A 26940-nucleotide genomic window follows, 5' to 3' on the forward strand; every position below is an offset into this window, starting at 1 on the left:
ACAAGGATGGATACTCTCACCACTTTTATGCTACATAGTATTAGAAATCCTAGCCACAGCAACTAGATAAGAAAAGGAAATAAAAACATTCAAATTGGAAAAGGAAAAGTAAAACTGTTACTGATACCATTATCATAATACCATATATCAAAAACAGATGACATAATACCATATATTAAAAAACCCTTAAGGCTCCACCAATTAACTGTTAGAATGAAACCAATAAAGTTGCAAGATACAATATATCAGTGATCTGTTAGGTTTTTAAATGCTAATAACTGTAAGAAAGAGAAATTAAGAAAATAATCCCATTTATAATTATATACAAAAAAATAACCTAGGAGTAAATTTAAACAAGGAAGTGAAAGACCTGTACATGGACTACTACGAGATACTATTTAAAGAAATTGAAGAAGACACAAAAAAATGGAAAGGTATTCCATGCTCATGGATCAGAAAAATTAACATTTTTTAAATGTCCATACTACTCAAGGCAAGCTATAGATTCAATTTAATTCCTATCAAAATTCCATTGGCATTTTTCACAGAAATAGAACAAATAATCCTAAAATGCGTATGGAACCACAAAAGCCTTGAATAGCCAAAGCAATCTTGAAAAAGAACAATGATGGTGGTGCCATGCTTCCTCATTTCAAATTATACTGGAAAGCTACAGTAATCAAAACAATATAGTATCAGTATAAATACAGACACATAAATCAATGGAACATAACAGAAACCCCAGAAATAAACCTATGCATATATAGCCAACTAATTTTCAACAAAGGAGCCAAGAATATACAATGGGAAAGGACAGTTCATTTTTTTTTCTTCAGTCTCTTTAAAAATGTGTTTATTTTTTATTTTTATTTATTTATTTATTTTTAACATTTTATTTTTTTATTTGACAGAGAGAGAGATCACAAGTAGGCAGAGGCAGGCAGAGAGAGAGGAGGAAGCAGGCTCCCCGCCGAGCAGAGAGCCCGATGTGGGGCTCGATCCCAGGACTCCGGGATCATGACCTGAGCTGAAGGCAGGGGCTTTAACCCACTGAGCCACCCAGGCGCCCCAAAAATGTGTTTGTTTTTTAAAAAATCAATTGTGTACAAAGTGTTTCATAGTTTTTAATTCTCAAAACAAATACCCAACCCTCCACCCATAGCACTCCCTGCTTCACTGGTCTTTGTGGTAATCCACCATTTTCCCCTTACAGAAAGTTAATGGCTCAGAATAGACCCTCCTACAGAATTTTTCAACACTAACACTAACTTTTCTATTGGAAAAGTCTTCAAATTAGATTATATATGTCTCTTTTCCCCTAAAGAAACAGCTTAGCTTTTATTAGGATGGCTGTTAAAAAGTAAGTAACAGCAAGCACACAAAGTTAGTTTAACACCACAGGGGAATGAACTGTATCTACTCACTCCCTAGAACCAAACTGATAAACTGTGCCACACTTGATTATATATAGCAGTATGACTGAAATAACCAAGCAAAAGATGATATGTTCACAACTTATATTTAGGTGATGATCACAGGTTTATGCAAGTAGATCAGTCCAATAAAACAGTAACAGAACAAACAGGGCAAGATGGATACCACCATTCCTCTATCCCTTTGCCAGAAGATTTTTGATCCATATAGCAACAGTGCAAACAGAACATGTGAAATTATATGTTAGATGTTGCAGAAAAGTAACGTTTAGGGAAAAAAGCTATTTATCAGTAAATACTTCAAGTTGCCTTCTTCCCCAGTGATAGCAAACAGCTGATGATAAACAGCATTTATTTCAAACTGGTACTAAGGGAATGGAAATGCAGTTTTTAAAAAAATCAATGGTTTGTACCCTGGAATTGAAATTTCTTTAACTAGAAAAAGTGATTAATACAATAGCACTTTGTAAAAGTCTATAAAATAAAGTTAACCATAGACAGATTCCTTTTTCATATCCAGACCTTGCTTCTATCAATGTACAACAAAGTATACCTGGCTCCAACCCTTCTTGCCTGAATCCATCTTAAACCTTTAAAGCAATAAAATGCTTTACTTCCAGTGTTGCTATGAGTACTGTATTAACCATACCCCTATTACAGAGCTTTAAGAGCTCAAATCAGGCAGACACCAATAGCCAAGATCTGCTTTTCGTAGTTGAAAATATAACTATCCTATGACCCAGCAATCGCACTACGGGGTATTTACCTCAAAGATACAAATGTAGTGATCCAAAGGGGTACCTATACCCCAATGTTTACAGCAGCAATATCCACAATAGTCAAACTATGGAAAGAGCCCAGATGTCCATTGGAAGAAGTGATAAAGAAGAAGTGGTATAGGAGCACCTTGGGCTTAGTCGGTTGAGTGTCTGCTAGGGTTTCCAGGGTCCTGGGATCAAACCCTGTATTGGGCTCCCTGCTCAGCAGGGAGCCTTTTTCTCCCTCTGCCTGCAGCTCCCCCTGCTTCTGTGTATGCACTCTCACTGTCAAATAAATAAATAAAAATCTATTTTTTAATCTTATTTTATTTTTTCAGTGTTCCAAGATTCATTGCTTATGTACCACACCTACTGCTCTATGCAATACACGCCCTCCATAATACCCACCGCCTACCTTCCAAAACCTTCTGATTGTTTCTCAGAGTCCACAGTCTCTCATGGTTCATCTCCCCCTCCATAAATAAATAAACATTTTAAAAACAAAAGAAGATGATATGTTGTGTGTACACACACACACACACACACACACACACACATACAATGGAATACTACTCAGCCATCAAAAACAATGAAATCTGGTCATTTGCAAAAATGTGGATGGAACTAGAGGGCATTATGCTAAGTGAAATAAGTCAATCAGAGAAAAACAAATACCATATGATCTCACGGATATGAAGAATTTAAGAAACAGAGGATCGTAGGGGAAGAGAGTAAAAAATAAAACAGGACAACATCAAAAGTGAGACAAACCATCAGATACTCTTAATCATAGGAAACAAACTGAGGGTTGCTGGAGGGGAGGGGGTAGGAGGATGGGTCAGTGGGTGATGGACATTAAGGAGGGCAGGTAATATAATGAGTACTGGGTATTATGTAAGACTGATGAATCAATGAACTCTACCTGTGAAATTAATAATACACTAAATGTTAACTGAATTTAAATAGAAATCTGCTTTTCACGTCCATAAACTTATTAATAAGTAGCCTAAGCAGTATACCACATTCTGTAGCATATAAATAAGCAATATCCACTTTAACTGCCAATTCCGTCCTATAGGTACCTTAAAAAAATTATTTTTGTGTAGTTTTAAGTGCTACCAACAATCACAAACGTGAAATACTTCCAAAAAGAAAAAAAAAAAAAAGCAGGGACAGTCTCTTTAATAAATGATTCTGGGAAAACTGGACAGACACATGTCAAAGAGTGGAACTAGACCACTATCTTACAACAAACAAGAGAATCAATCAAAATAGATTAAAGACTTGAACGTAAGACCTGAAACCATAAAACATCTAGAAGAAAACATGGGTGATAAGATTCTTGATATTGATCTTGGTATTGAATTTTTGGATATGACTCTAAGAAAACAAAAGCAAAAATAAGTGGGACTACATCAAACTAAAAAGCTTCTGCATAGAAAGAAAATAAAACCTACTGAATGGGAGAAAGCATTTACAAACTATATATTTGATAAGGCATTAATATCCAAAATATATGAAGAACTCAAGCATCTCAAAAGCAAAACGAACAAACAAAAAAACAAAAATCAAAACAATCTGATTTTAAAATGGGAGAGGATCTAAACATTTTTCCAAAGAAGACATACAGATGACCAACATACACATAAAGTGTTCAATATCACCATTATCAGGGAAAGTTAAGTCAAACCCACAATGAGATATCACCTCATATCTCTTAGAATGACTATTATCAAAAAGACAAAAAAGAAGTGTTGGAGAGGTTGTGGAGAAAAGGGAACCTCCATACACTGCTGGTGGGATGTAAATTGGTGCAGCTACTATGAAAAACAGTATGGAGGTTCCTCAAAAAATTAAGAATAGAATTACCATATGATCCAACCATACCACTTCTAGGTATTTATCTGAGGATGATAAAAAAGTGAATCTGAAAAGTTATACGTATCCCTACAGCATTTTTTACAGTACCAAGGTATGGAAACAACCTAAAGGTCTGTTGATGGATGCATGGAAAGAGATACACACACTATATACAATGGAAAATACTACTCGTCCATAAAAAGAGGGAAATCTTATGATTTATAACAATGTGGAGAGATCTTGAAGATGCTGCTACACTAAATGAAATAAGTCAAACATGCAAAAAAAAATTACACATGATTTCACTTCTATGTGAAATAGAAAAAGTAAAACCAACCAAACTCATAGATACAGAGAGTTAGACTGGTGGTTATCAGAAGTGAAAGGGTTTGGGGATGGAAGAAACGGGTGAAGGGGGTTGACTGTATGTTAACAGATGGTAACTAGACTTATTGTGATGATCACTTTGTAGTACATATGAAGATTAAATTACTATGTTGTATACCTAAAGCTAACATAATGTTATACAGCAATTTTATCTCAAAAAAGGGGGAGAGGGGAAAGCAGTGAAAGACATTTACAGAAAAATAAGAAATATAATACAGGAAAATTTCAAAAACCAAAATGCAGTATTTTGGATTGAAGGGACTTACTGAGTGCCTGACACAATAGATGAAAAAGACTCCAGGAAAGAGCAGGTCCAGGAAGAAATATTGGTGAGAGAATCTCAGAATCAGCACTGCTACCAAATTAGGTGGGAGAGGAAGAGAAAAGGGCCAAAGAGGACTCTCCTCAGAAATAAAGAATTGATAAATTATTTGAAAAATTTTTGAAAGGTTAGGGGATTTACTGGAAAGATTTTGCAGTTTGAAAAAATCTACAGATGTTTTCATTCACGTAATTTTCTATCAACCTAAGACACATATTAACATTAAGTAGTATATCACACACCCTCACACACACACACACACACACACACACACACACACTCATGTAGTCATAACAAATCAAACATTAAGTAGGACATCAGCTAAACTTGTCATGTAACACTACTGGAAGAAACTACTGGGAGTAAGTTACATTGTCACTTATTAGAGCTAATTCTATATATTTTATAAGCAGAAGTGAAAAGATAATGTCTACAAGAAATTAAGATATAACATTATAAGAGTATTATCAAACGGAAGCAAAAACCAAAGAACAGCTAAATAAATGAAATCTGATTTCCTCTAGGAAAGAACTGCCAAAGGGTACGTAGGGGTCAGCTGGATTTCTTTATGAATCTCTCAATGTTATTTGATTTTTTAAAGACTATATGGAGCTATTACATAAAATACTTTTTTTTTTAAATAGAGGAAAAATATGTCCAAGGCAATGAAGATGTATTTTATTCAGAGTAATAAGATTATTTAAGAATGGCCATTCCAATGTTTGATTCATTTTACTGAAAGATGACCTAACCCAACTATATTTACAGCCCACCCAACACATACACTGCGCTTAATGTTGAAATCATGTACCTGGGTTTTCCAAATGCTTCTGTTCCTATAATCCTCTCTCCCTAGAGGGCACACTGCCTGTGGGTATTCTAGTGGTCCTCCAAAGTCCAGCTGAAGTATTACTTTCCTCCTCCACAAAGTTCTTCTGATCATCTGTCTTACAAAGGGTTTCTCCCTCTCAACCCTACTCTGTTCTGTGGATCCTGACTCACTACACATACATCCTATTCCCAAAAATACTACTAGCTCACCAGCAGAACAATATCCTAAATTTTTATATAAGCAGTAAAATACTAAAGCCAACGCCCTCACCTGAAATTACTAATTGTAAAGGAATTTTTTAATTATAAATTTTATATACATAACCAGCAATGTTTATTTGAAGGCTTCAATCTTCATTAAAATCATAAATAATATTAACAAAAATAAAAATTAATAACTTGCAGCTGATAAAAAATATTCCCAAATCCATCTTGTGTCATTTGCCAGCTTGACCAATAATAAAAAATTAAAGTAGTTTCAATTAAAAAAAAAAAAGTAGTTTCAATTAACTGGGGCAAGAATTTTGAAATCTTTATTTTAACTTGAAACTGAGGCCCAATTTTTTCTTTTTTTTTCCCCTCTTTCTTAATCATTAGGCAGAAACTGCACTTATTCTTCGGCAACTCTTTTGTAATTTTTTTTAAAGAGATGGAGAAGTGAATAAGAATTTGAGCTTAGAAGTAAAAAAGTGGAGGGAATTGCACTAAATGGCTTGCCTTCTTATAAACAAAAAAGCAAGGGGCAAAGGCGTGGCTGAGAAGGAGCTGAGACAGAAGCACGGCCAAGGAAGACCGAATTAAAAATGTGAATTCTGGGGCAACTGGATGGCACAGTCAGTTAAGCATCTGATTCTTCGTTTTGCTCAGGTAGTGATCTTAGGGTCATGAAATCGAGCCCCTTGTCGGGCTCCACACTCAGGGTGGAGTCTGCTTCAAACTCTCTGTCCCTCTACCCTTCCCCCCACCAAAAAATAATAAATAAATAAATAAATAAAGCAAGCAAGCAAGCAAGCAAGCAAGCAGATTTCTACATCCCAACTCTACAGAGGATGATTTAATAGACATATGGTACGACTTGATCTCTAGGGTGCCACAGTTGAGAAGCACTGGCTTAACCTTTATTGAATATTTTTGTCCTGAGTCTTTGTATGGATAAAATCAGTTTCCACAATGAGCTCAGGAAGTACACCCTACTATGATCTCCATTTAACAGTTAGGGAAACTAAGCATGGTAGTTTTAAAATGTCTACAAAGCCTGACACTTCTCCCTTCAAAAGATGGTACCAACTTCCCCTCCCCTTGAACATAAGCCAGATCATTTACTCGATCTTCATGAATAGAATGTGGCACAAAAGATGCTGTGTGTCTTCTGAGGCTCAGTCATTAAAATGATAGCTTTCATCTCTCTCGAGTTGCTCATGGCAAGAGAAGCCAGCCAGTACCCAACTGGAGAGACCTGTAGAGAAGGGACCTGTGGCCTCTCGCCAAGAACCGGCACTAAACTAGAGCCATGTAAGTGAACCCCCTTGGAAGCACATCTTTTAGCTCCAGTGAAGCCTTCAGATAATTGCAGCCCTTGACACATCCTAACAACTTGACAGACCCTGAACCAGTACTGCCCAGCTAAACTACACCTCAATTCCCAACCCACAGAAACTGTGAAAGAAAATAAGTCTTTGCTGTAGTTTTAAGCCACTCCATTTTTAAAGAAAAAGATTTTATTTACTTGTCAGAGAAAGAGAGTGACAGAGCACAAGCAAGGCGGGGTTAGGGGGAGGCAGTAGGCAGAGAGAGAAGGAGGCTCCTCCCTGAGCAGGGAGCCTGATGTGGGACTAAATCCCAGGACCCTGAGATCATGACCTGAGCCAAAGGCAGACGCTTAACCGACTGAGCCACCCAGGTGTCCCTAAGCCACTATAGTTTGGAGTAAGTGTTATGTAGCAATAGATAGCTAATACACCAAGGCACAAAAAGGTTAAGTAATTTGGTCATATTAATGTAGCTAACAAACGGCAAATGGAGATTTGAAACTTGTCAGAATGGATCTAGATCCTCTGCTCTATGCCATGTGGTCTAATGTCTTCCTTCAAAATGAAGATTATTCTGCCTATACCTTATTAGAGCTGGTGCTGAGATGAAAAGAAATGATATAAATATCTGCTAGCTTTTAAATTGTCAAGTCAGTAGTTTATTTAGGACCTATTATTAACACTAAAAGGCATAAGTTCTTAAAGAGAATATTAAAATAGTAACAAAAAAATAAGAAATTATTTATACAAATCAAGAAAACACACCCCAATAAAAAATTTTTTCCTATAGAAAAATCATTTATTTTAAACTCATTTTGTTGCTCCTAGCTATGCAGTCATTTATGATTTCTAAGACAAAAACATCAATTTTATAAAAATTTCTCACCTAATTAGCACCCACCATAGGCTTTTGCTATTTTTTACTCATACACTTATTAAATTGGGATACCTTTGTAAAAGCACAGTGTTATGAACTAAATTTTGTCCATACAAAATTCACAGGTTGAAGCCTTAACCTGCAATTGACTATATTTGGAGATAGGGCCTTAACAGAAGCTAATTAAGGTTAGATGAAGCCATAAAGGTAGGACCCTAGTCTAATGCACTGGTGTCCTTATAAAAAAGGAAAAAAAGGCACTGGGAGAGCTCACGCAGAGAAAAGACTACGGGAGAACACAGTGAGAAGGTACCATCTGTAAGCCAAGGAGAGAGGTCTTATCAGAAATCCCCCCTACCAGCACTTTGATCTTGGACTTCCAGCCTCCAGAACTATGAGAAAACAAGTTTCTGTTGTCCAGATGAGTCTACATAGAGGACTCTGAAATCCACATCTTTAGCCTTCACCCTTTTTCCCTCAGCACTGACAGTCACTTAGTCATCTCTTTAAAATGAGCTCCTCTTCATGGCCTCATAATTACCTGCCCCTCGTGACTTCCATTATTTTTATTAATGGACCAGTTGTCAAGATGCCACATCAGGATCTCTCTTCCTTCTTCAATAGCAATAGCAGGATGTGAGAAAGATGATCAATAAAGCCCCACAAAGAGATCATCAGACCCTACCAAGCTAGTAGCATGTGAGCCTTTGGCTTAAGTCCCAGATTCACCCAGAGACAGGAAAAGGAGCATTAGTCAGCTGCAAAACGTTCCTAGAAAGTTCATGCTTGTGCTTCTTCCTTTCCTGACAAAATATCAAGTCTCAGGTCTGACAGGCTAACGCATTTTAATAAGTAAAATCCCCACCCTAGGTACAGACAGGAAAGGTATGAATGTGATGTGACAAAACAAAGAAACAAACAAACAAAAAACAACAGTTGCCTCAGGTCTCCTCAAAGCACTTAGTTAGTAGAGAGCTCTCTCTGGTGATACTTCAACTTTATCTTAAAGCTTTCTTCCTGATTTATTAGTTTCTATTCACAACAGTGTGACAAACTGGCCTTCTGGCAGCATGGCCCTCCCCAAACATATGGGCATCAGGGTTGGGCCACCACTCTACCCCTCCTCAACCCACTGTTCTTCAAGTCACATCAACTCAAAACCATAGGGTTATCTTTGACTCCTTTCTTACTCTCATTAACTACTGGCTGCCCTGTTTGTGTTTTCTTTAAAATCCCATTACCCATTTCTGTGGGGATGCTGAGAAAGTTCTGGAGATGGATAGTGGTGATATCTGTATAAAAGTGTGAATGTACTTAATGCCCCTGGGGTGTGTACTTAAAAAATCATTACAACAGTCCATTTTATGTTACATATACTTTACCTCAATTTTAAAAAGTTCCACTGCCAATTATTTGTCAGATACAAGTCCTTAGGACCAAGACCTAGGTTTCTATGGGTCTTCTAGAGGTTTCCCTGCACCTTCTCATCCATCCATCTCACATAGCACTGCTAAAAAAATACTGCTTCCATCCTAGGACTTCTTTCTTCAAAAATTGACTGTTTGAAGGTCAATATTAATTCCTTAATCAAACATTAAAAACACTCTTCCATCTTAGTCAAAGCCTCTAATTATTTGTTTGTTTGTTTTGGAGAGAGCATGACTATGTGAGGTAGAGAGAGAATCTTATGCAGGCTCTTCGCCCAGCAGAGACCCTGACTCAGGGCTTGGGGTTCCATCTTGAGAGCCCCAAGCTCCATGATCTCTACCCTGAGCCCAAATCAAGAGTTGGATGCATATCCCACTGAGCCACCCAGGGTGCCCCTCAACCTACTTTTCAAATTAGTCCATTTGCTAATTTCCTGTAGCTATGCACAGCTCTGTTAGACATTTCTGTCTCACACTGGTGGTGGTTTTGCTCATGCCTTTTTCCTTGCCTATATGATTTTCCTCTCCATCGAAAGTTATGTGCCCCATTTTACTTTTTCCACAAAGTGTTCTCTGACCGCCATAATCCAAACTGATTTCCCTCTTTCCTTGTTACCACTGACTGGATGTTCTTACCACTCATCTGAAGTACCATAGAATACATACCACACACATTCTACCTCCTCAATTAAATCACACACTCCTGGGCGCCTGGGTGGCTCAGTGGGTTAAGCCGCTGCCTTCGGCTCAGGTCATGATCTCAGGGTCCTGGGATCGAGTCCTGCATCAGGCTCTCTGCTCAGCGGGGAGCCTGCTTCCCTCTCTCTCTCTCTCTGCCTGCCTCTCCGTCTACTTGTAATCTCTCTCTGTCAAATAAATAAATAATCTTTAAAAAAAAATAATAAATCACACACTCCTTAAAGTCAGAATGCTTAATCTTTTATTTCTTAGTAACATCCTGTGTCTTTGTAGGAGAGGCTAAATAAATATTGATGGACTGATCCAATTTCAACTCATCAAGTAACAACAAAAAACACCCATTGTAAGATGGACATATTTGCATTTATATTACAAAGATTTTCAAAAGGGAACATTCAAATAAAGGAATTTCTAATTACTCCTAAATGAAATGGATGGTATCCTAAAATCTTTTTATTGCTTGCAGTCCACATCTATTCCCAAAACATAACTGAGATTGTTAAAGAAGAACACATACATTATTGGCCCACCTAGGTAAGGATAAGAGATTTAAAAAAACAAAACAAAACATGAAATATTGCCAAGCTGAGACAATTATCCTGGAAATCTCAGTCAAGAGAGGCGAGTTGTTGCAGTCAGAGGTAAGTTTAATAAGACCACAGGAAAGGATGATCACTGAAGTGCTTTAGAGTCTCTCCTAAACAGGAACTGTCTAAACCAGGGCTGTGCCTCAAGCAAAAGGTTCTGGCAGACATCAGTTTCAGATGGAAGTTTCTGATAAATACCTGGTATGCAGAAATATCGGTCTGCTAATGAAAGATACAATCTCAGAGCCTGAGACACCAGTCAAGTCTAAAGTTGATAATTGGTATATAAAACAAAGAACCTAAATGGTCTTCTTCCACACACAGGGTCACTGTTGATGTGCACAAAGGAGGATCCAGAGCAGCAGCGAGGCTTAGAGGCGGCACTCGACTGTCCTCAGTGGAAGCTTTGGTTTAGCTTAGGTGTCTGAAAAAAACACTTAGTTGAGGCTCTACAATTCTAGCCCACAAAGCATGGAAGAGAGGATCTTGATGTGAGAATTTATGAAATACCTTGCTCTTTACGCAGGATAGAATTTGAAGGCCATATATATATACGTATGTATACGTATATATATATATATATGTATATATATATATATATATTTTTTTTAAGAAATCTGGCATGGGATTGTGACAGAATATAAAAGCTATTTAATCTGCTATTAAGAAGACTGAAATATAAAAGTAGGGTAACCTTAACTAAGAAGTTTTATCAAAACACATTTATGACATATTTATTACACTTTAATGGCCAAGTGTAACATTGCCTTTAGTGAGTCTGAAAAGAGCCTTGCCACTTCCAGCTTTCGCGTGACCAGCTGTCACGTGTGCCCCTCTACTCTAAGAGTACCAAATACAGTGTAAACCAAGAGAAGCACCATAGCTCTTTTCTATCTGAATTATTAAAGAGAAATTTATTTTCAGAGGCTATACAATCTGATAGCTAAAAGCATACTTTATTCCCTCCCCTCACTTAGCAGCTTACAACTAGTAGGTACTTCCATTAACATCTCCTTTATTGAACATCTCAGACCTCACCCTAAAAGTTTTCAGGAAGTGAGAGAATACTACTCTTAAGGCCAAAGTCAGTATCTCTGCCCCATTCAGAATTTGTTATTTGTGCATAATCACACAACTCCTTAAGTTGGGTATATAACCAGCCTTACTTTTAAAATGATATCACTTGCTTTTAATGATGCAAATCAATTCTTCTGGCCACCAGAGAGAAAGGTCATTAATGAGAAGCTAAATTACAAAGAAGAGCTAAAGTATAATAAAATATTACTATAATGTAACAAAAACACTAAAACAGTGCATTCTCTTTACCAAATGAAAGCTATTCTAAGTAATGTCATAAAACCATTTAAAATTCACAACTATTCACAAATATTAGTATAGTATCATTAATATTAGTATCTTAAAATTAAGACATACTATTAATAAAGATTCTTAGTAGTACTATTTTATTACTAAATATTTTGTATGAAGGACATGTTTAAATCTTCAACTAGCTTTTGTAGCAATTATTATTATTTTTTTAAAGATTTTATTTATTTGACAGACAGAGATCACAAGTAGGCAGAGAGGCAGCAGAGAGAGAGGAAGGGAAGCAGGCTCCCTGCTGAGCAGAGAGCCCGATGCGGGACTCGATCCCAGGACCCTGGGATCATGACCTGAGCCGAAGGCAGCGGCTTAACCCACTGAGCCACCCAGGCACCCTGTAGCAATTATTTTTAAATGACTTATAGAAATTTATCCTAAAACTTAACATCTCCATGACAAGGATAAAATATTCTTGTAAGAATCAGTTAAGGAGCAATGGCTACCTCCTTCAGATCCTCATACATATAAACATGAAAAAGTTCTTTTTCTAATGAACAAGGCTCACACAGGTCAGTTACTATCACTTACCTATATAGGAAGCTTTATTAAAAGCACTTAGATGACCTGAACAAGTGGTCCTGCAATTTTCGCTTTTCTATTTGACCACTGTTTTTCAGTAGACTACAACATACCACATGGCCTTCTCGCATACCCACTCTTTGGCATACTACATGGGAATAATTACACTGCTGCTTTAAAGGAATGTGGTTTTAAATAATATCCTTTTTAATCTGGCAATTAGCACTCTTAAAAATATATGTTCTCTTTTTCACTCTAACCTAGCACAAATCAGGAAAGAAATGTTTTTCAAGACTAAATAATTTTTCTTGCTATATTTAAGAGGAAGAACTAAATAATGATTATGACTATAATTACTACCTTTAAAAATCAAGTTTCTTCATTCAAGAAAAATCACTTCACAATGCAATCAAAACCCAATTTTCCTCCAGTTATGTAAAATGAATACAATCATTTTAGGACTCAATCTTGCTTATGAGAGAAAAACAGCACACCGTTGGCCTTTCAGTCTCAAAGGTCACTAACCAAATATAATTAATTAATTAATATTCCCTATATAGAATTTAATGCCTTATTCTCACTCCTTCTAAGATAGTCACTAGTCAGGAAAGAATTCCTTTGGCCCACAAACATTAAGGCTTTTCAATATTAACTATTCATCTGACAACAGTCTCAGAAATTACACTTACTAGTGGTATTTCATAATCAGTTTAATATTATTTTAGGGTAGAAAATGGGAGCCTCGAGTAATTAAAATAGAAAGATGGTGGTGACAGAGAGACCACTAATATTTAAAGGTTTAGCTTAATATTTAAAATGTAGGTGCTTAATATAGAAAAGGTTAGTTTTAGCTGAAAAATAAAACTGGTTGAAGCGCTACAAGGCTTGAACGGCACTAACCCTGAAAGAGCTGAACGAATCGAGGGTGCAGGGCTGCGGTGACCACGCTCCCTGGCAGCTCCCGGAGGAAGAGCTTCAACAGACTGGCCGCTGAGCAGACATCCCCGTCTTTCCCAAGCTCCACCGGGGCTCCACTCTCAAACTTCCATCGGAGCTGTTCCACCACTTTCACGTTGCCATTCACCCTGAAGAGGCCTTCCTGGGTGAGTCCTGGAGCAGGGGAGCAGACCCACAGAGAATAAACAGAGGTCTCTCATGGACAGACACTGACTATAGAGAACAGTAGCCACAAAATAAATAAATCTCACTACAGCATTATCCAGTACTGCAAGATGTTCACATTCTGCAAAAATGCTTTCCTACGATAATAGATCTTCACACCTACTATGTATCAACTAAAGAGATCATATTCTAAAAGTTGACCTCTAAAAATAAGGTTAGGACACACAGAAATATAAAACAGATACCATTCTACAAAGAAACTGCAGTCATATAATCTGCAGTACATTATGGAAACTTACCCTGGGCTCCAACAGCAGCTTAGTATTTAATTAAAACTATTAAAAAAAAAAAACTAAAATGTATGTAAGAAACTTCTTAACTGTATGTGATTACCTTTGTAATAATTAAGAAATATTCTTTAGTATTCACTGAATTCCAAGGATAAAACTCTAGGAGATTACAATGTAGCATAAGACAAGTCGCTTGCCTTCTGCCAGTTGACAGGGGATATTATTGTTGGCGGGGGTCAGCACAGAAGGCTCCATAAGGGAGTTTTCGATGCTTTGCCCCATCTTTGTCTAAAGCATAAGGAAAATGGGAAGACTGGGGCTGAAGAACTGTGAAGCTAATGAAGTTTAAGCTTCAGGGCCCCTTCATTTATTTAGGTCCTTTCCAATGTTTGTCCCTAATTCTTATTCTTAATTTTGTATTTTTCTTCTTAAAAAAGGCCCCCAAAGGGTTAAGCAGCAGGAGACATAAAACTTGGATTTATGCCCGAAAAGAGGAATATATGAATTAAGAGGCAGAGATAGGACAGCATAAAGGAAGATAAACACATGGAAATGTGGAGTGTTTAGGTCAAAAAGTGGTGGGGTAATAAAATGGAAGAAATGGGATAAGGCCACAAATGGCAAGTTCAACAGCGAAGACATGGGGTGCCCAGCTGCCTCAGTCTGTAGAACGTGCAACTCTTGATCGTGGAGTCGTGAGTTTGAGCCCCACATTGGGAGCAGATCTTACTTAAAAGATCTTACTTAAAAAGACTTTCTCATGGGAGCATTAAGGGGTGCGGGAACACAATAAAATCAAGGAGTACAGAAGATCTTGCTAGCTGAGAAGAGAATGGAGGGCAGAAAGCTTGCCTTAGGGAACCACATTCTACCCTAAGGCAGTAAGAAAGACAGATTCCTGTGGGAAGGGTGAAAAGGAGAGAAAAAAGTTGATTGGGTAACTGAGTACAAAAGGGAAGTAAGGAAGAGAAGAGTTAGAAGGTAATTTTAAGGTTTAAAAACTAGGGAATCCAGGAAAAAGGACTGTGAAGGATAAGGTGAAGAAGGGTTGAGGGATGGTAGCTGGCTTAGGGGAAAGGTAATGATTTCCAGCTCAGGGTACTGGGTTCAAGGAGACAGAACCCCATGGAAGAAAGCCAGCCAGCCTGTGGAGAGCCTAATGGTGACATTTAGCAGGAACATAAGGACTGAAGCCCACTGGAATTATTTAGATGAGGGGGTGTTTGTTTATATTAATTTGCTTCTTTTTCTTACCTGGTAATTGTATCGCTCTTTCTAAAGAAAAAGAAGAAAGCTAATTTCATATGATTATACATTTGTAATATGATTAAACATTTTATGAACCTTTCAATTCAAGAAGTCCATAGTAAGTACCTGGCCCCGTGTTAAGGAACTTAAAAACAAAAACAAAAAAAACATGAAAAAAAAATTCAGATGCTAGCATTATCCTCACGGCGTTTGTAGACTGGTAAGATGTACACTTTAGATATAAAGAACACGAATCTCAAAAGTTGACATGAATTTTAGCTCCAATTTTGACAAAAGTCTGTGAAACCAGAGAGGATATTAAAAGTATTTCCCCAACCAGTGTGATCAGGGCACCATGTAATCAGAACGTGTGGCAGGCAGCTTCTCAAATGGCCCCAAGGATGCCCATCTCCGGGTATCCACACCCATGTGGAATCCCTTCCCCTTGCATGGGGTCTGGATCTAGTGCCTTGCTTCTAACCAGGAGACTGTAACAAGATTATGTGATTGGGTTCTAATCTTGGTTTTGACCTTAGGTTATACAAGACTGATGTTCATCTTACTTGTTTGTTTCTCTCTGGCTCTGCGGGCTTACTCACTCTGATGAATCAGCTGCTTTTTATTTGGTTAGCTACCTCACGAAGAGGTCCATGTGTCAGGGAGTGGAGGGTGGTTTCTGGACAACAGCCAGTGAGTAACTGAGACCCTCAGGTCGACAGCCCACAGGGAACAGAATCCTGCTAACAACCACGTGAATGGGCTTGGAAGTGAACCTTCCCGCAGTCAAGTACTGTTATGACTAAAGCCTCAGCCAACACCAGACTGCAGCCTTCCAAGAACCCCTAAGACACAAGATATGACTGGACTGTGCCCAGATTCCTGACACATAGAAACTGTGAGATAAGAAACACTGTTGTTTTAAACTACATGTTTTGGGGTAACCTGCTACACAACAGGTAAATATGACGCCATTTCCTTTAACACTGCAGAATCTCGGTTACTGAGAGACTTCCCGTTTAACTCATTTTTAAAGCTTTCAAGGTCTATTTCCTCCATTCTACAAGCTTTATCTGTAACTTCAGAAATGTGTACTGACTTCAACAGACAGCACCCAAAAAATAGCACCCATCTCTGGTCAAGGCCCAAATCATGAAAATTTAGAATTCTACTTATCTACTCAGCTCCTGAGCCTGTTTTTGAACAGCAAATGACTCTTGGACCTGATTTCACAGTGTTGTTCTAGCTTTGACCTTAGGTTTTCTTTTCCAACTAGGCTTTTTGACCCTTCCCTCAAATAAATATTTCCAGTTATTCCAAATTAACTACCCAGCTCTAAGAACTGGCTTTGGTCCTTCAAGGTCCCTGGATCCCACTGCCCTTTACTGGCAGAGAGATAGGTATTAATTAAGGAAGTCACTGAGGTTCATGCTTCTCAACTATTTTTTTCTGTCCTATTCCATTTATTTGTTTAACTCTCTTCCCTCAAAAATATTTCTCACCCAAACAATTCTTATGCTACCCAGTGATTTTCAACTAGGGGCACCTTACCCCTGGTTCTATTATACTAAGGGGGAAAAAAACCCATATGGTTTTTTTAAAGCCCCTAACAATTTTATAATATATCCAATACCCATATGAGGCTTACCAGACTTATCACCTCTCAATTTTCCTACTTCAAATTTTTAGGAAATGGTGATTGTAAAAGAAATGTTTAGAGGAAGGAGATGCTTAGAAGGCTTTGTGAAGTTATTCTCGTATATTTCTGAGATTCTCTTCTATTTTATTTCAGGAGGTACAGGTTAATCAACATGAAACAGCAACTTAATAATTGGTTTAACAATGAAAAAAGTACATCAATGAAATAAGATCTATAGCATTGACAGTCACCTTCCTATACAATTGAGATATTTATTTCAAAACAGTATGAATATGTTAGAAACTGAAAATGCCAGAAATCAGAATTTGCTTAACTAGCACACTTTGGCCCAGAAAATAAGACAATGTATGAGCATATTCTGACCCCTGGTGGTAAGTGGACAGTTCTACACTATTTAAAGTGGTATATCCCCTAGGATCTTCATGCTAAAGAGAAGGAATCCAGTTAACACTATCAGCAAGATTAGTTATTTTCAAACAGTATAAAGATGATCTAGCTAATAACTTGTAAAATTTTCCTTCAAATGGCAAAAATCACGTTTTTTTTCTTTTCTTTCTTCCTTTTTTTTTTAAGGAAATAAAGTTCAAAGTCTTTTTAAAAGACCATCTTATATGACCTTAACAAAACCCTTTCTGTCCTCATATTCTTTCATAACAAAGAGTTTTCCCTCACATTGTTAAAGGTCTACATGTACTGTACTGTGGTCATACTTTGATGTTTAATGTATCTACCTAGGGTTAAATAATATGACCAATCATCCCTACCTCTGATACCTTACAGAGGGCCTACTGTATAGTGCATTGTAGGTGCACAATAAGGAGAGGCACAATACATATCTGTTGACTTAAAAAAATACAAAATAATTAATGAAACTAGTTGAAGTACCTCGCCCACAAACTTCATTCTGCCCTTCAGACTTCTACAAAGTTTTTGGTTTCTGAACATGGTAGTTTCAGACATAGTAAAGAACTTCTAGTTGTCTACACAATAATTAACTACACAACCTTTGAAAATATAGGCTAGGTGCCCTACCCACCTTAGCTTGCCAAGCCAAGAGTCTGATTTCCATGCATCTCAAGTATCACCAATGGATGGGTATTCTGAAAAGATTCCACTAGTGATTCTATTTCACATTTCTAGGTAAGAATAAGTGATTTTCTATTTTACATTTCTAGTTAAGAAGTACTGATTGAACCTATTAAAATATTTAGTTTGCATTAACCTGAATATACCTGACTAACCTATAACTATGGGTAAGAAGAGATAGAAGAAAACCAATACCTAATTCAGATTTTGCCAAAATGTTCATAGAGTGATGTTGGGAATTTTAACTGGCTCAACTCTTAAAGAGTTGATTATAAATGTACATACTTTTGACCCAGGTCTACATATACACCCACCGTGCTTGAAATGACCTGTGAGAAAGGCTGGTCACTGAATCCTTGCTTACAGACAGCAAAAGACTGCATACAATTCAATATTCATCAGCACACGACCGCTTAAAGAAATGATACGTGTATCTGGTCAGTGTGTAAGGGAAAAAAGAATTACATGAGTAAAGCTTTTTATGCAATATGGAAAGATCTCCACAATATACTGCTAAATGACTTTTTAAAAAGATTTATAACAGTGTGAATGGTATGCTGTATTTATGTTCACAGGGAAAAAAAGAACATATGCATATATGATGATATATATTCATAAAATATCTTTGTAAGACTATATCAGATGCTGGTGAAGTAATGTTGTTTCTGAGAGGGGAAATGAATAATCAGGGGACAGGTTTTAGAGGGAGAGATTTTTCAGTGCATATCCAGTATTTTGTACCACATGATATTAACTATTCAATAATTTCTTAAAACTTAAAAATTTTTTAAAACTTAAAAAATGTAGTAAACTTAAAAGTGTAACCCCAAGAGGCTATAACTCAGTCATTATTAGGTAAAAGATCAGAACACTGACCATACCAAAAACCAAAATATTTTAGGTAGTCATACTTTGTATTCAAATGAATAATATTGAACAACCCTATTTAAGAGATTAAATGAATTACCTAGAGATCCATTTATATCTAAATCAGTAGCATACAGTTTTACTCAATACTGAGTGTTTCTGAGATCTTCAGAGCTCTCACAATTTAATGTGATTTCAAGACCCTGGAGGTCGAGGCCCCATCTTCCCGCCATACTGTATACTACACCTTTTTGGTTTAACCTGTTTAAAGTATTTGAATAAACCTGGAGCTCTTCTCTAAGAATCTTACCTGACTGCAGCTTATCATCCTCTAAAAATAAGGGGATAGCAGCTATACAGTAAGGATACAAGCCTGGCTCTTCAGTTCTTGGAACAAAATATCATTTTGTCTTCTACATACCTAGTAACCTGAGCAAATAGTTGCTTTTTCAGTTAACACAAAACACCTGACCTTTTGAGGGCTGAACTACGTGCCATACCCTTCCTGTCACAAGCTGACTCACATTCCTACAGAGGAACAGATGTACTCTGTTTCTCACGTATTTCCAATAAAGGATTGTTCTTAGTAGGGGGGAATGGACTCGTAATCATGGGAAGATAAGGAAACAAACTGCACAAAGTACAGAATGCCTCTGAAGTCTCAAGGTTTACCTTTAAAAATTCTTACTAATTTTAAACTCTATTCTGCAATGAGTCTTTTGTGTAGAAATGTTGTTTCGCTATAGAAAACAATGAAAATTCCAAGCTTTTCCCCTCACAAGAGTTCCTTCCAGAACCTGCTAAAGATTGTTGACATTTATTATATAGTTTGGGTTTTTCCTATAATATTGCCCTAGTTTGAACAGCATGAATGTAGGGGATATGGAAGAATTTTCTCTCTACTTATCCAGGTTTTTAAGTCCCATTTTAAATTAAATCATTTTAAAAAGCTGTGAGATAGATCTTAAAAACAGATTTATCTTTTTATCATTCAATGAACTATATTATTCTCCAACTTTTTTACATGCTTAATTGTATCACTTCGAAAGTAAATGACCCCCCATAATAGGCTATATACCATACTTCTTCCCCCTTTTTTTAGTATCCCTACCGAGTTTATGAAAGCAATCAAGGCATCCGGTAAGTTCAGGATTGAACTCAGCTGAAAAAGATACCCCAGAAGTGTTTTAAAGTTTTACTAAAAATCACTCAGTTGGAATCTAATGAATCAAGAAGTCACTATTGTTAGAACAGTGTATTTTATTTTTTATTTTCTTTTTTGATTTTATTTGACACAGAGAGAGGGAAAGAGAGAGAGAGAGCATGCACAGACACGCACATGCACACACAAGCAGGGGGAGTGGTAGACAGAGACAGGGAGGAGCAGACTCCCCACTGAGCAGGGAGCCTCATGCGCCCCTATCCCAGGACTCTGGGATTATGACTTGAGCCTAAGGCAGACGCTTAACCCACTGAGCCACCCAGGTGCCCCAGAACAGCAAATTTTAGAACTCAAAACTAGGAATCATTCCAAATTAGAAACGTTCAGTTTCTGGTATATTGAACAGTGGTGTCAAAATAACATTACACTGTAATAATGCTCTTAATGTCCTTTTTAAAGGAAAAGCTATATTACATAATTTGATATTCTAATTAAGGTATTTTAGGGAATATACTAACACACGGTGAAGCAGTTCACACGGAAACCTTCTTGTGTGCAGGAACAGTAAACGCAACAGAATGAAACTGCGACTTACCATGCTTCACCAAGTACTCCACTATAGTCCCCACTATAGCTGGAACACCGTTCTCCGTGAGCCCCTGCTGCTGAAGATCTTGGAGGCTGACTCCAAATAACTTCTTATAGGTCGAGCTCCTCGGGTCATTTAGTGGCACCGCCACTATCTTTTTCATGTCTTCTTTCAGCCGAACCGCTGCTTTACTTTGCTTGAAAAAACATAAGAAAAAAGAGCAGTCAGTCACTTTTACCACAGGAGGTTGCATGGCTACCTGAATTGAAATGCAAGCGTCCGGAGACCCATAGGAGGGGTTCTTCACTAATTTTTACTTCCACTCAAGTCAAAACTACTAAAATCTCTCACAGGTTGCCCAGTGTTATAAAGGGCACATACTGATAGAATAGTTAAAAGGAATGAAAAATGAGAAACCTAAAGCCACAGCTTAACTGTAGCTAAGGGAGGGAGTAATAAATACACTGCAGTAGCTAAGATAGATTATTACAGTTACCAAGGGGTGTGACCAGAAGCACCTGGTTAACCGGAAGAGAAACTCACACAAGATCACTGAAACTCCATGTAGATCCTAGAACACAAGAGGTTTCTGAAGATGAAAATCTATCTAGATGCCATTTTAAAGTAGCTTTAATTTGGAGTCTTAGAAAAACTACATTTAAGTAGAGTGAACATCTGTTTCTGATTTAATTACATCTGTGAATATCTCTTCAGTATTTTGGCACATAAAATCAGCTCAATTCTCACTCAAGTTCAAAATATTCCATCTCTGAAACGGCAACATCTCAGGTAGTCACAATTTAAACATTTTCACAAGACTGTACATATTACAAAGTTTAAAAGTGCAGCTTATAATTAACTGATTCAAATTATCACTACAATGAAAAATCCACACAAATGTTTCTTTCTTTTAATGGAAATTTGTACCCCAAGGGATTATTACATTATACCATATTAAATTTTATCTTTTATAACTAAATGAGGGATTTTCTTTTTAAAGCATGTGTGTTATATAAATGTTATGTATTTATGAGTCTAAACACTGAAAAGCTGGAAAAATGCAAACTGTTTTATCTGGGGACAGAGGCATTGGATTGGGGGAAATTTTCACTCTCTGAGAATGAATGTAGCAACCAATCAAAGTGTAAATATTGTAAGTATAAGCTCCTGTAGTATTACCACTTAAAAGTAGAAACCCTACTTCCAGTTTAGAATTGAGGAAACCAAGATCAGAGTTAAGTAATTTAGCAGAAGTCACAGAACTGGTAACTTTCATCTTCCTCTAGGTGCATGTTCCTCTCAAAGTGAGATTTATATTAATGTCCCAGTGCAGTTTGTATATAATTATAGTAACATACTATAATCAACTCTGTATATGACCCGAGGAAATGACAAAGTTAATTCTATAATCTTGATTTTGAGTATGGTCCCTGTATTTTCAATTTGATTTTGGATCTTATAATCTACAGAATCAAACCAACTTCCATTGAGATGTTTACCTAATTTGGTAGGTCATATTTGAAAGCCAGATTTTTCTAGTGAAAATTCAGCAACTGTAAAGTTATAATAGAGATTTAGTATCTACTTATATTATAGATAATACTACAGATTTAGTATCTATTAATATTATTTTATCATGGTGTTAGCTACTACAGAGTACTAGTATGGGCAGTAACTATGACCTATTGCTAAGGAAATTATTAATCAATTAAGCCAAATTTATAATAGCTAATAATTTTTTGTGAGACTCAAAAACCTATCAATCTCCTTCAATTGAACATATGAGAAATTTCAGTCAACCAGGTATATCTGGTGAGCAAGAAGCCAAAAAGTAACCAGTATTAACGAAACTTTGAAAATACTCTCAAAATGTCACATTAAAAACAGCTGGCAATATAAGATTAAATCCTACACATTTTTTTAAATTAAAAAAAAATTTTTTTTTCAGTGTTCCAAGATTCATTGTTTATGCACCACATCCAGTGCTCCATGCAATATGTGTCCTCCTTAATACCCACCACCAGGCTCACCCAGCCCACATCCCTCTCCCCTCCAAAACCCTCAGTTTGTTTCTTAGAGTCCACAGTCTCTCATGGTTTGTCTTCCCTTCCGATTTCCCCCAACACACTTTTCCTCTCCATCTCCCAATGTCTTCCATGTTATTCCTTATGCTCCATAAGTAAGTGAAACCATATGATAATTGACTCTCTCTGCTTGACTTATTTCACTCAGCATAATCTCTTCCAGTCCCATCCATGCTGATACAAAAGTTGGGTATTCATCCTTTCTGATGGAGGTGTAATACTCCATTGTATCTATGGAGCATATCTTCTTTATCCATTCGTCTGTTGAAGGGCATCTTGGCTCTTTCCAGAGTTTGGCAACTGTGGCCATTGCTGCTATGAACACTGGGGTACAGATGGCCCTTCTTTTCACTACATCTATATCTTTGGGGTAAATACCCAGTAGTGCAACTGCAGGGTCATAGGGTAGCTCTATTTTTAATTTCTTAAGGAATTTCCACACTATTTTCCAAAGTGGCTGTATCAACTTGCATTCCCACCAACAGTGTAAGAGGGTTCCCCTTTCTCCACATCCTCTCCAACACTTGTTGTTTACTGTCTTGTTGATTTTGGCCATTCTGACTGGTGTAAGGTGGTATCTCAATATGGTTTTATAAATCCTGCACATTTTATCTTACTTTTGTTTTATCTTCTTATAGGGACAATACAGCATAGTGTTTTGGAGCATGGAACCAGGCTTTCTGTTTCAAGTTTCATTCTGCTCTAATTAGCTGTGAACCTTGGACAAGTCACTTGACTTCTGTGTGCCTATTATCCCATCTGTGAAATGGTGATGCTAAGAGTTCCTCTCTCATGTGGATATAGGAGACTGAAATGAATTAATATACATAAAGGAATGAGAGGAGCACTTGGCACACTAATTATGGATTGTTACAAATCATTACAACCATCATCACCATCATCCTTATTCTTCCAGGAAGTTATCCTGATTTCTTCTTTAGAAAATGGAGATACACTCAATAATTTCTATACTCAATGTGCGTCCGAAGTTTGCTGTTTAAGAAGGCATCGTGGTCAAGACATGTTTGGTGGGTAGTCTGATAATCTAATTATTCTCTATATATCTCTAATATCCTAAAATATGTAAGAATGACTTCTGAATGATACATATATACAAAATTGTTCCATCTGTATCAGAATTCCCAAAGTTTTTTTTTTTTTTTAAAGATTTTATTTATTTGACAGAGAGAGATCACAAGTGGGCAGAGAGGCAAGCAGAGAGAGAGAGAAGAGGAAGCAGGCTCCCTGCAGAGCAAAGAGCCCTATGTGGGACTCGATCCCAGGACCCTGAGATCATGACCTGAGCTGAAGGCAGAGGCTTAACCCACTGAGCCACCCAGCTGCCCCAGAATTCCCAAAGTTTTTATTAGAAAGTCAAGGTTTTCTTGGAAATGCTTGAGTTTAACACCTTGAATTAGTGCTCTTTCTGCTAACACCCCTGCTCTTCACTCCATCCTTTAGTCAGAACTGCAGACAGCAGGTTAGGTCTCCATTAGTAGACAGTGTAGAGAAGGAATCTTGGTGTTATGGATTAGAAAGTTTTTAAGGAAGAGCCAGGCAATGGACCTCACAGACGCTGAAGTGACTGCAAATTAAACCAGCTGTTTACTCAATATAAAGCCGCACCACACTGAAAATTTATATGTAATCATAATGAAAGAACCTGTTTTCAATTGGTAAGTAATTCAGACTAACATTTTTAAAACAAATAATGTTTAAAAAAAAAACACAATGAAACAAAACCACTGTACTTCTAGAGTCATCACAATCTGTCAGTGACCACAAATATATAATAAAGTCTAGCCTGGTTGGTGAAGAAATCAGCTAGCAGGAAGCAATGAAATGTTACCAGTAGTTTATGCCTAAACTACTATACTACTTCAGTAGTTTATACCTAAGTTATTTTAAAAAATTACAGCAGCTTATAGCAAATATAATAATCCCTTCTGGATGGGGTGCCCGGGTAGCTCAGTGGGTTAAGCCTCTGCCTTCGGCTCAGGTCATGATCTCAAGGTCCTAGGATTGAGCCCCGCACGGGGCTCTCTGCTCAGTGGGGAGCGCCCTTCCCCCCCAAGTGTCTCTGCCTACTTGTGATCTTTCTCTCTCTGTCAAATAAATAAATAAAATCTTTAAAAAAAAATCCCTTCTGGTAAGTAATATTCAATAGTCCTTTGGTCATGGAAAAATAAAGTGACTGTAGAAACAAAGTCATTTATGATTAATTCTACTTAAATTGAAATTATTTTCTACTCTTAGACAATGATATATCATTACTGCTTTATAAATGTAAAAATCTATGGAATTTTACCTTTCAAACATGTATCTTACCTTTCTTGATTTAAAATAAGCTAAAAATAATGGCTAATTGAAACATTCTGAGTCAAACTTAACTCTCTAAACTTTGCTTTGTGTACATTCCCATTCATCAAGTATTTGTTGGTTTGGGGTCACCTAGTCTCCACTTCTCCTCCACTCCCCGCTTTTTTTCTAGTAACATATCCTAAATACCGTCTTTTGGGTAAGGACTATAGCCTTATTGCGAAAAACTCTGCGGGGACTGCCACGGAAAAGGACCACCTTGTCTTTAGCAAGAACCAGCCTCAGGCTCCCTACCGGATCCTTCAGACCTTTCTCTTTTGCAGGCCACTGATGCCTGAGTGGATTGTCACAAGCAGAGAAAAAGGCTGGAGCTAATTGGTTCCAGCTGCAGTGTTCTCACAAGCTGTTAATTAACCATTAGATTAACTCTTGCCACCTGCATTGTTGGAGCCGCTACGGTCCCTGAGCTGCCCTGACACTGGTGCTTCAGCTGTTCTTTCCACGTGGTGATCCACTCCATAAGCTGCTACTGAAGTTTCTTTGGCTTTAAGGTAGCCAGAGGTTCTGAGGCAGATGGACAGACAGACACACACACCTGATCAAAGTACTTTGAAAAAATAAAAGAAGTCAAAGCATATAGAAAACCATGATTTTAGTAAAGAGAAAATCAGAAGGATAACGATAGCAAACATATATGAAGTTTGCTGACCACGTCATGGCTTCAGATACTTGAGATGGTTTCATTTGTTAAACCCCGGAAAAGAAATACTAGGAAGGAAGAGCCTTCTGTGATCTGCATTTTACAGAAACACAGCGGATCTAAGTAATGTGCTCTAGGTCACATCAAGGATATGGTGTAGCCAAGAGTCACACTAAAGCAATCTGATTCCAGAGGGCAGACACTTAATTCTGCCTCCACAAAAGATGTGGCGAGAACAAAATGCACATGCTGGGCAGTCCAGTGCCCTTGTTAGAAATGAGAAAAGTCCTAACCTTTTGGAACAGGAAAATAAAGTCAGATATGCTCAGAAGCAACATCAATATTTCTGATATTAAAACATAGAAAGAGAATACTATCATTCCTGTAAATGGCATGAGTTCAGAAGCCATGAGTTTTTGAATAGTTAACACCCACTGGGTGCTGATATGTGCCAGCTCTCTTGTAAGTGCTTTAAAATCAACATCTCTAAATTTTAAAACAACCCTATCAGTGGACATGTTTACTATGCCCAATGGGACAAGGAAACTAAGGCACAAACAAAAAGGAAGCTGCCCAAGTTTGCACGACTAGTAAGTTTTAGAGAAGGTAACCCCAGGTAGTCTGGCTCCAGCACTTGAGCTCTTAACCAAGACACAGTACCAGAACCTTTAATATTGGTTTTACAGGGACCCAAGGGGACAACAACTACATGTAGTTCTTTGTTTGCAGAGCTTAATAGAAAATCAATTTGAGACTACTAAATTCAACAGCTTATGTTGCCCTAAAGCAATCCTCCAAGAATTTAAGTACCAAAATTTTAAGGTACTTTGAAGAACAATCAGATTACATTACCCGTTAAATTCAGAGCCCGGAGCCTTAAAACTCTCTGGAATTGGGACTAGGACTAATATATCTATCCAGGAATGTGGACAGTAGAAAGCCACTCCACCACCAAACAAAAGGAGTCCAAGGAAAGCACAAGATCAACCTGAGATTTCTTGTTCCAGAAAGCAAGGGAATGGTCAAGGACTAAAGGGATGTGTCAAAAAGAACTGTGGGCCAGATTAAATGGGCTCCTACTGGCCAAATCTGGAATAGGTGGAACACCAAGAGTAACAAAAATTGTAAGTGATTATAATATACTGTGCAAATAAAAATGAGATTTAGAAGAGAAGGGTTTTGGGGCACCTGGGTGGCTCAGTGG

At 37.4% G+C, this 26940-nt stretch overlaps 1 protein-coding gene across 8 annotated transcripts in view; it reads right to left on the minus strand.

The window, feature by feature from the left end:
* FAM13A (family with sequence similarity 13 member A) overlaps positions 1-26940 on the minus strand; it is a 353806-nt gene that overhangs the window by 279909 nt on the left and 46957 nt on the right. For 7 of the 8 annotated variants that reach the window (XM_047717965.1, XM_047717964.1, XM_047717962.1 and 4 more), the window contains exons 2-3: positions 20640-20829; positions 13513-13722 (exon numbers count right to left, since the gene is read on the minus strand). In XM_047717965.1, coding sequence (XP_047573921.1) covers positions 13513-13722; positions 20640-20796 — 367 coding nt within the window. In that variant the 5' untranslated portion in view covers positions 20797-20829. Of the gene's footprint in view, positions 1-13512; positions 13723-20639; positions 20830-26940 lie in introns of those variants that run through there. The other variant, XM_047717966.1, reaches the window with a different exon arrangement.

This window comes from Lutra lutra, chromosome 2 (assembly GCF_902655055.1).
Source record: "Lutra lutra chromosome 2, mLutLut1.2, whole genome shotgun sequence".
Classification (NCBI taxonomy): Eukaryota; Metazoa; Chordata; class Mammalia; order Carnivora; family Mustelidae; genus Lutra; species Lutra lutra.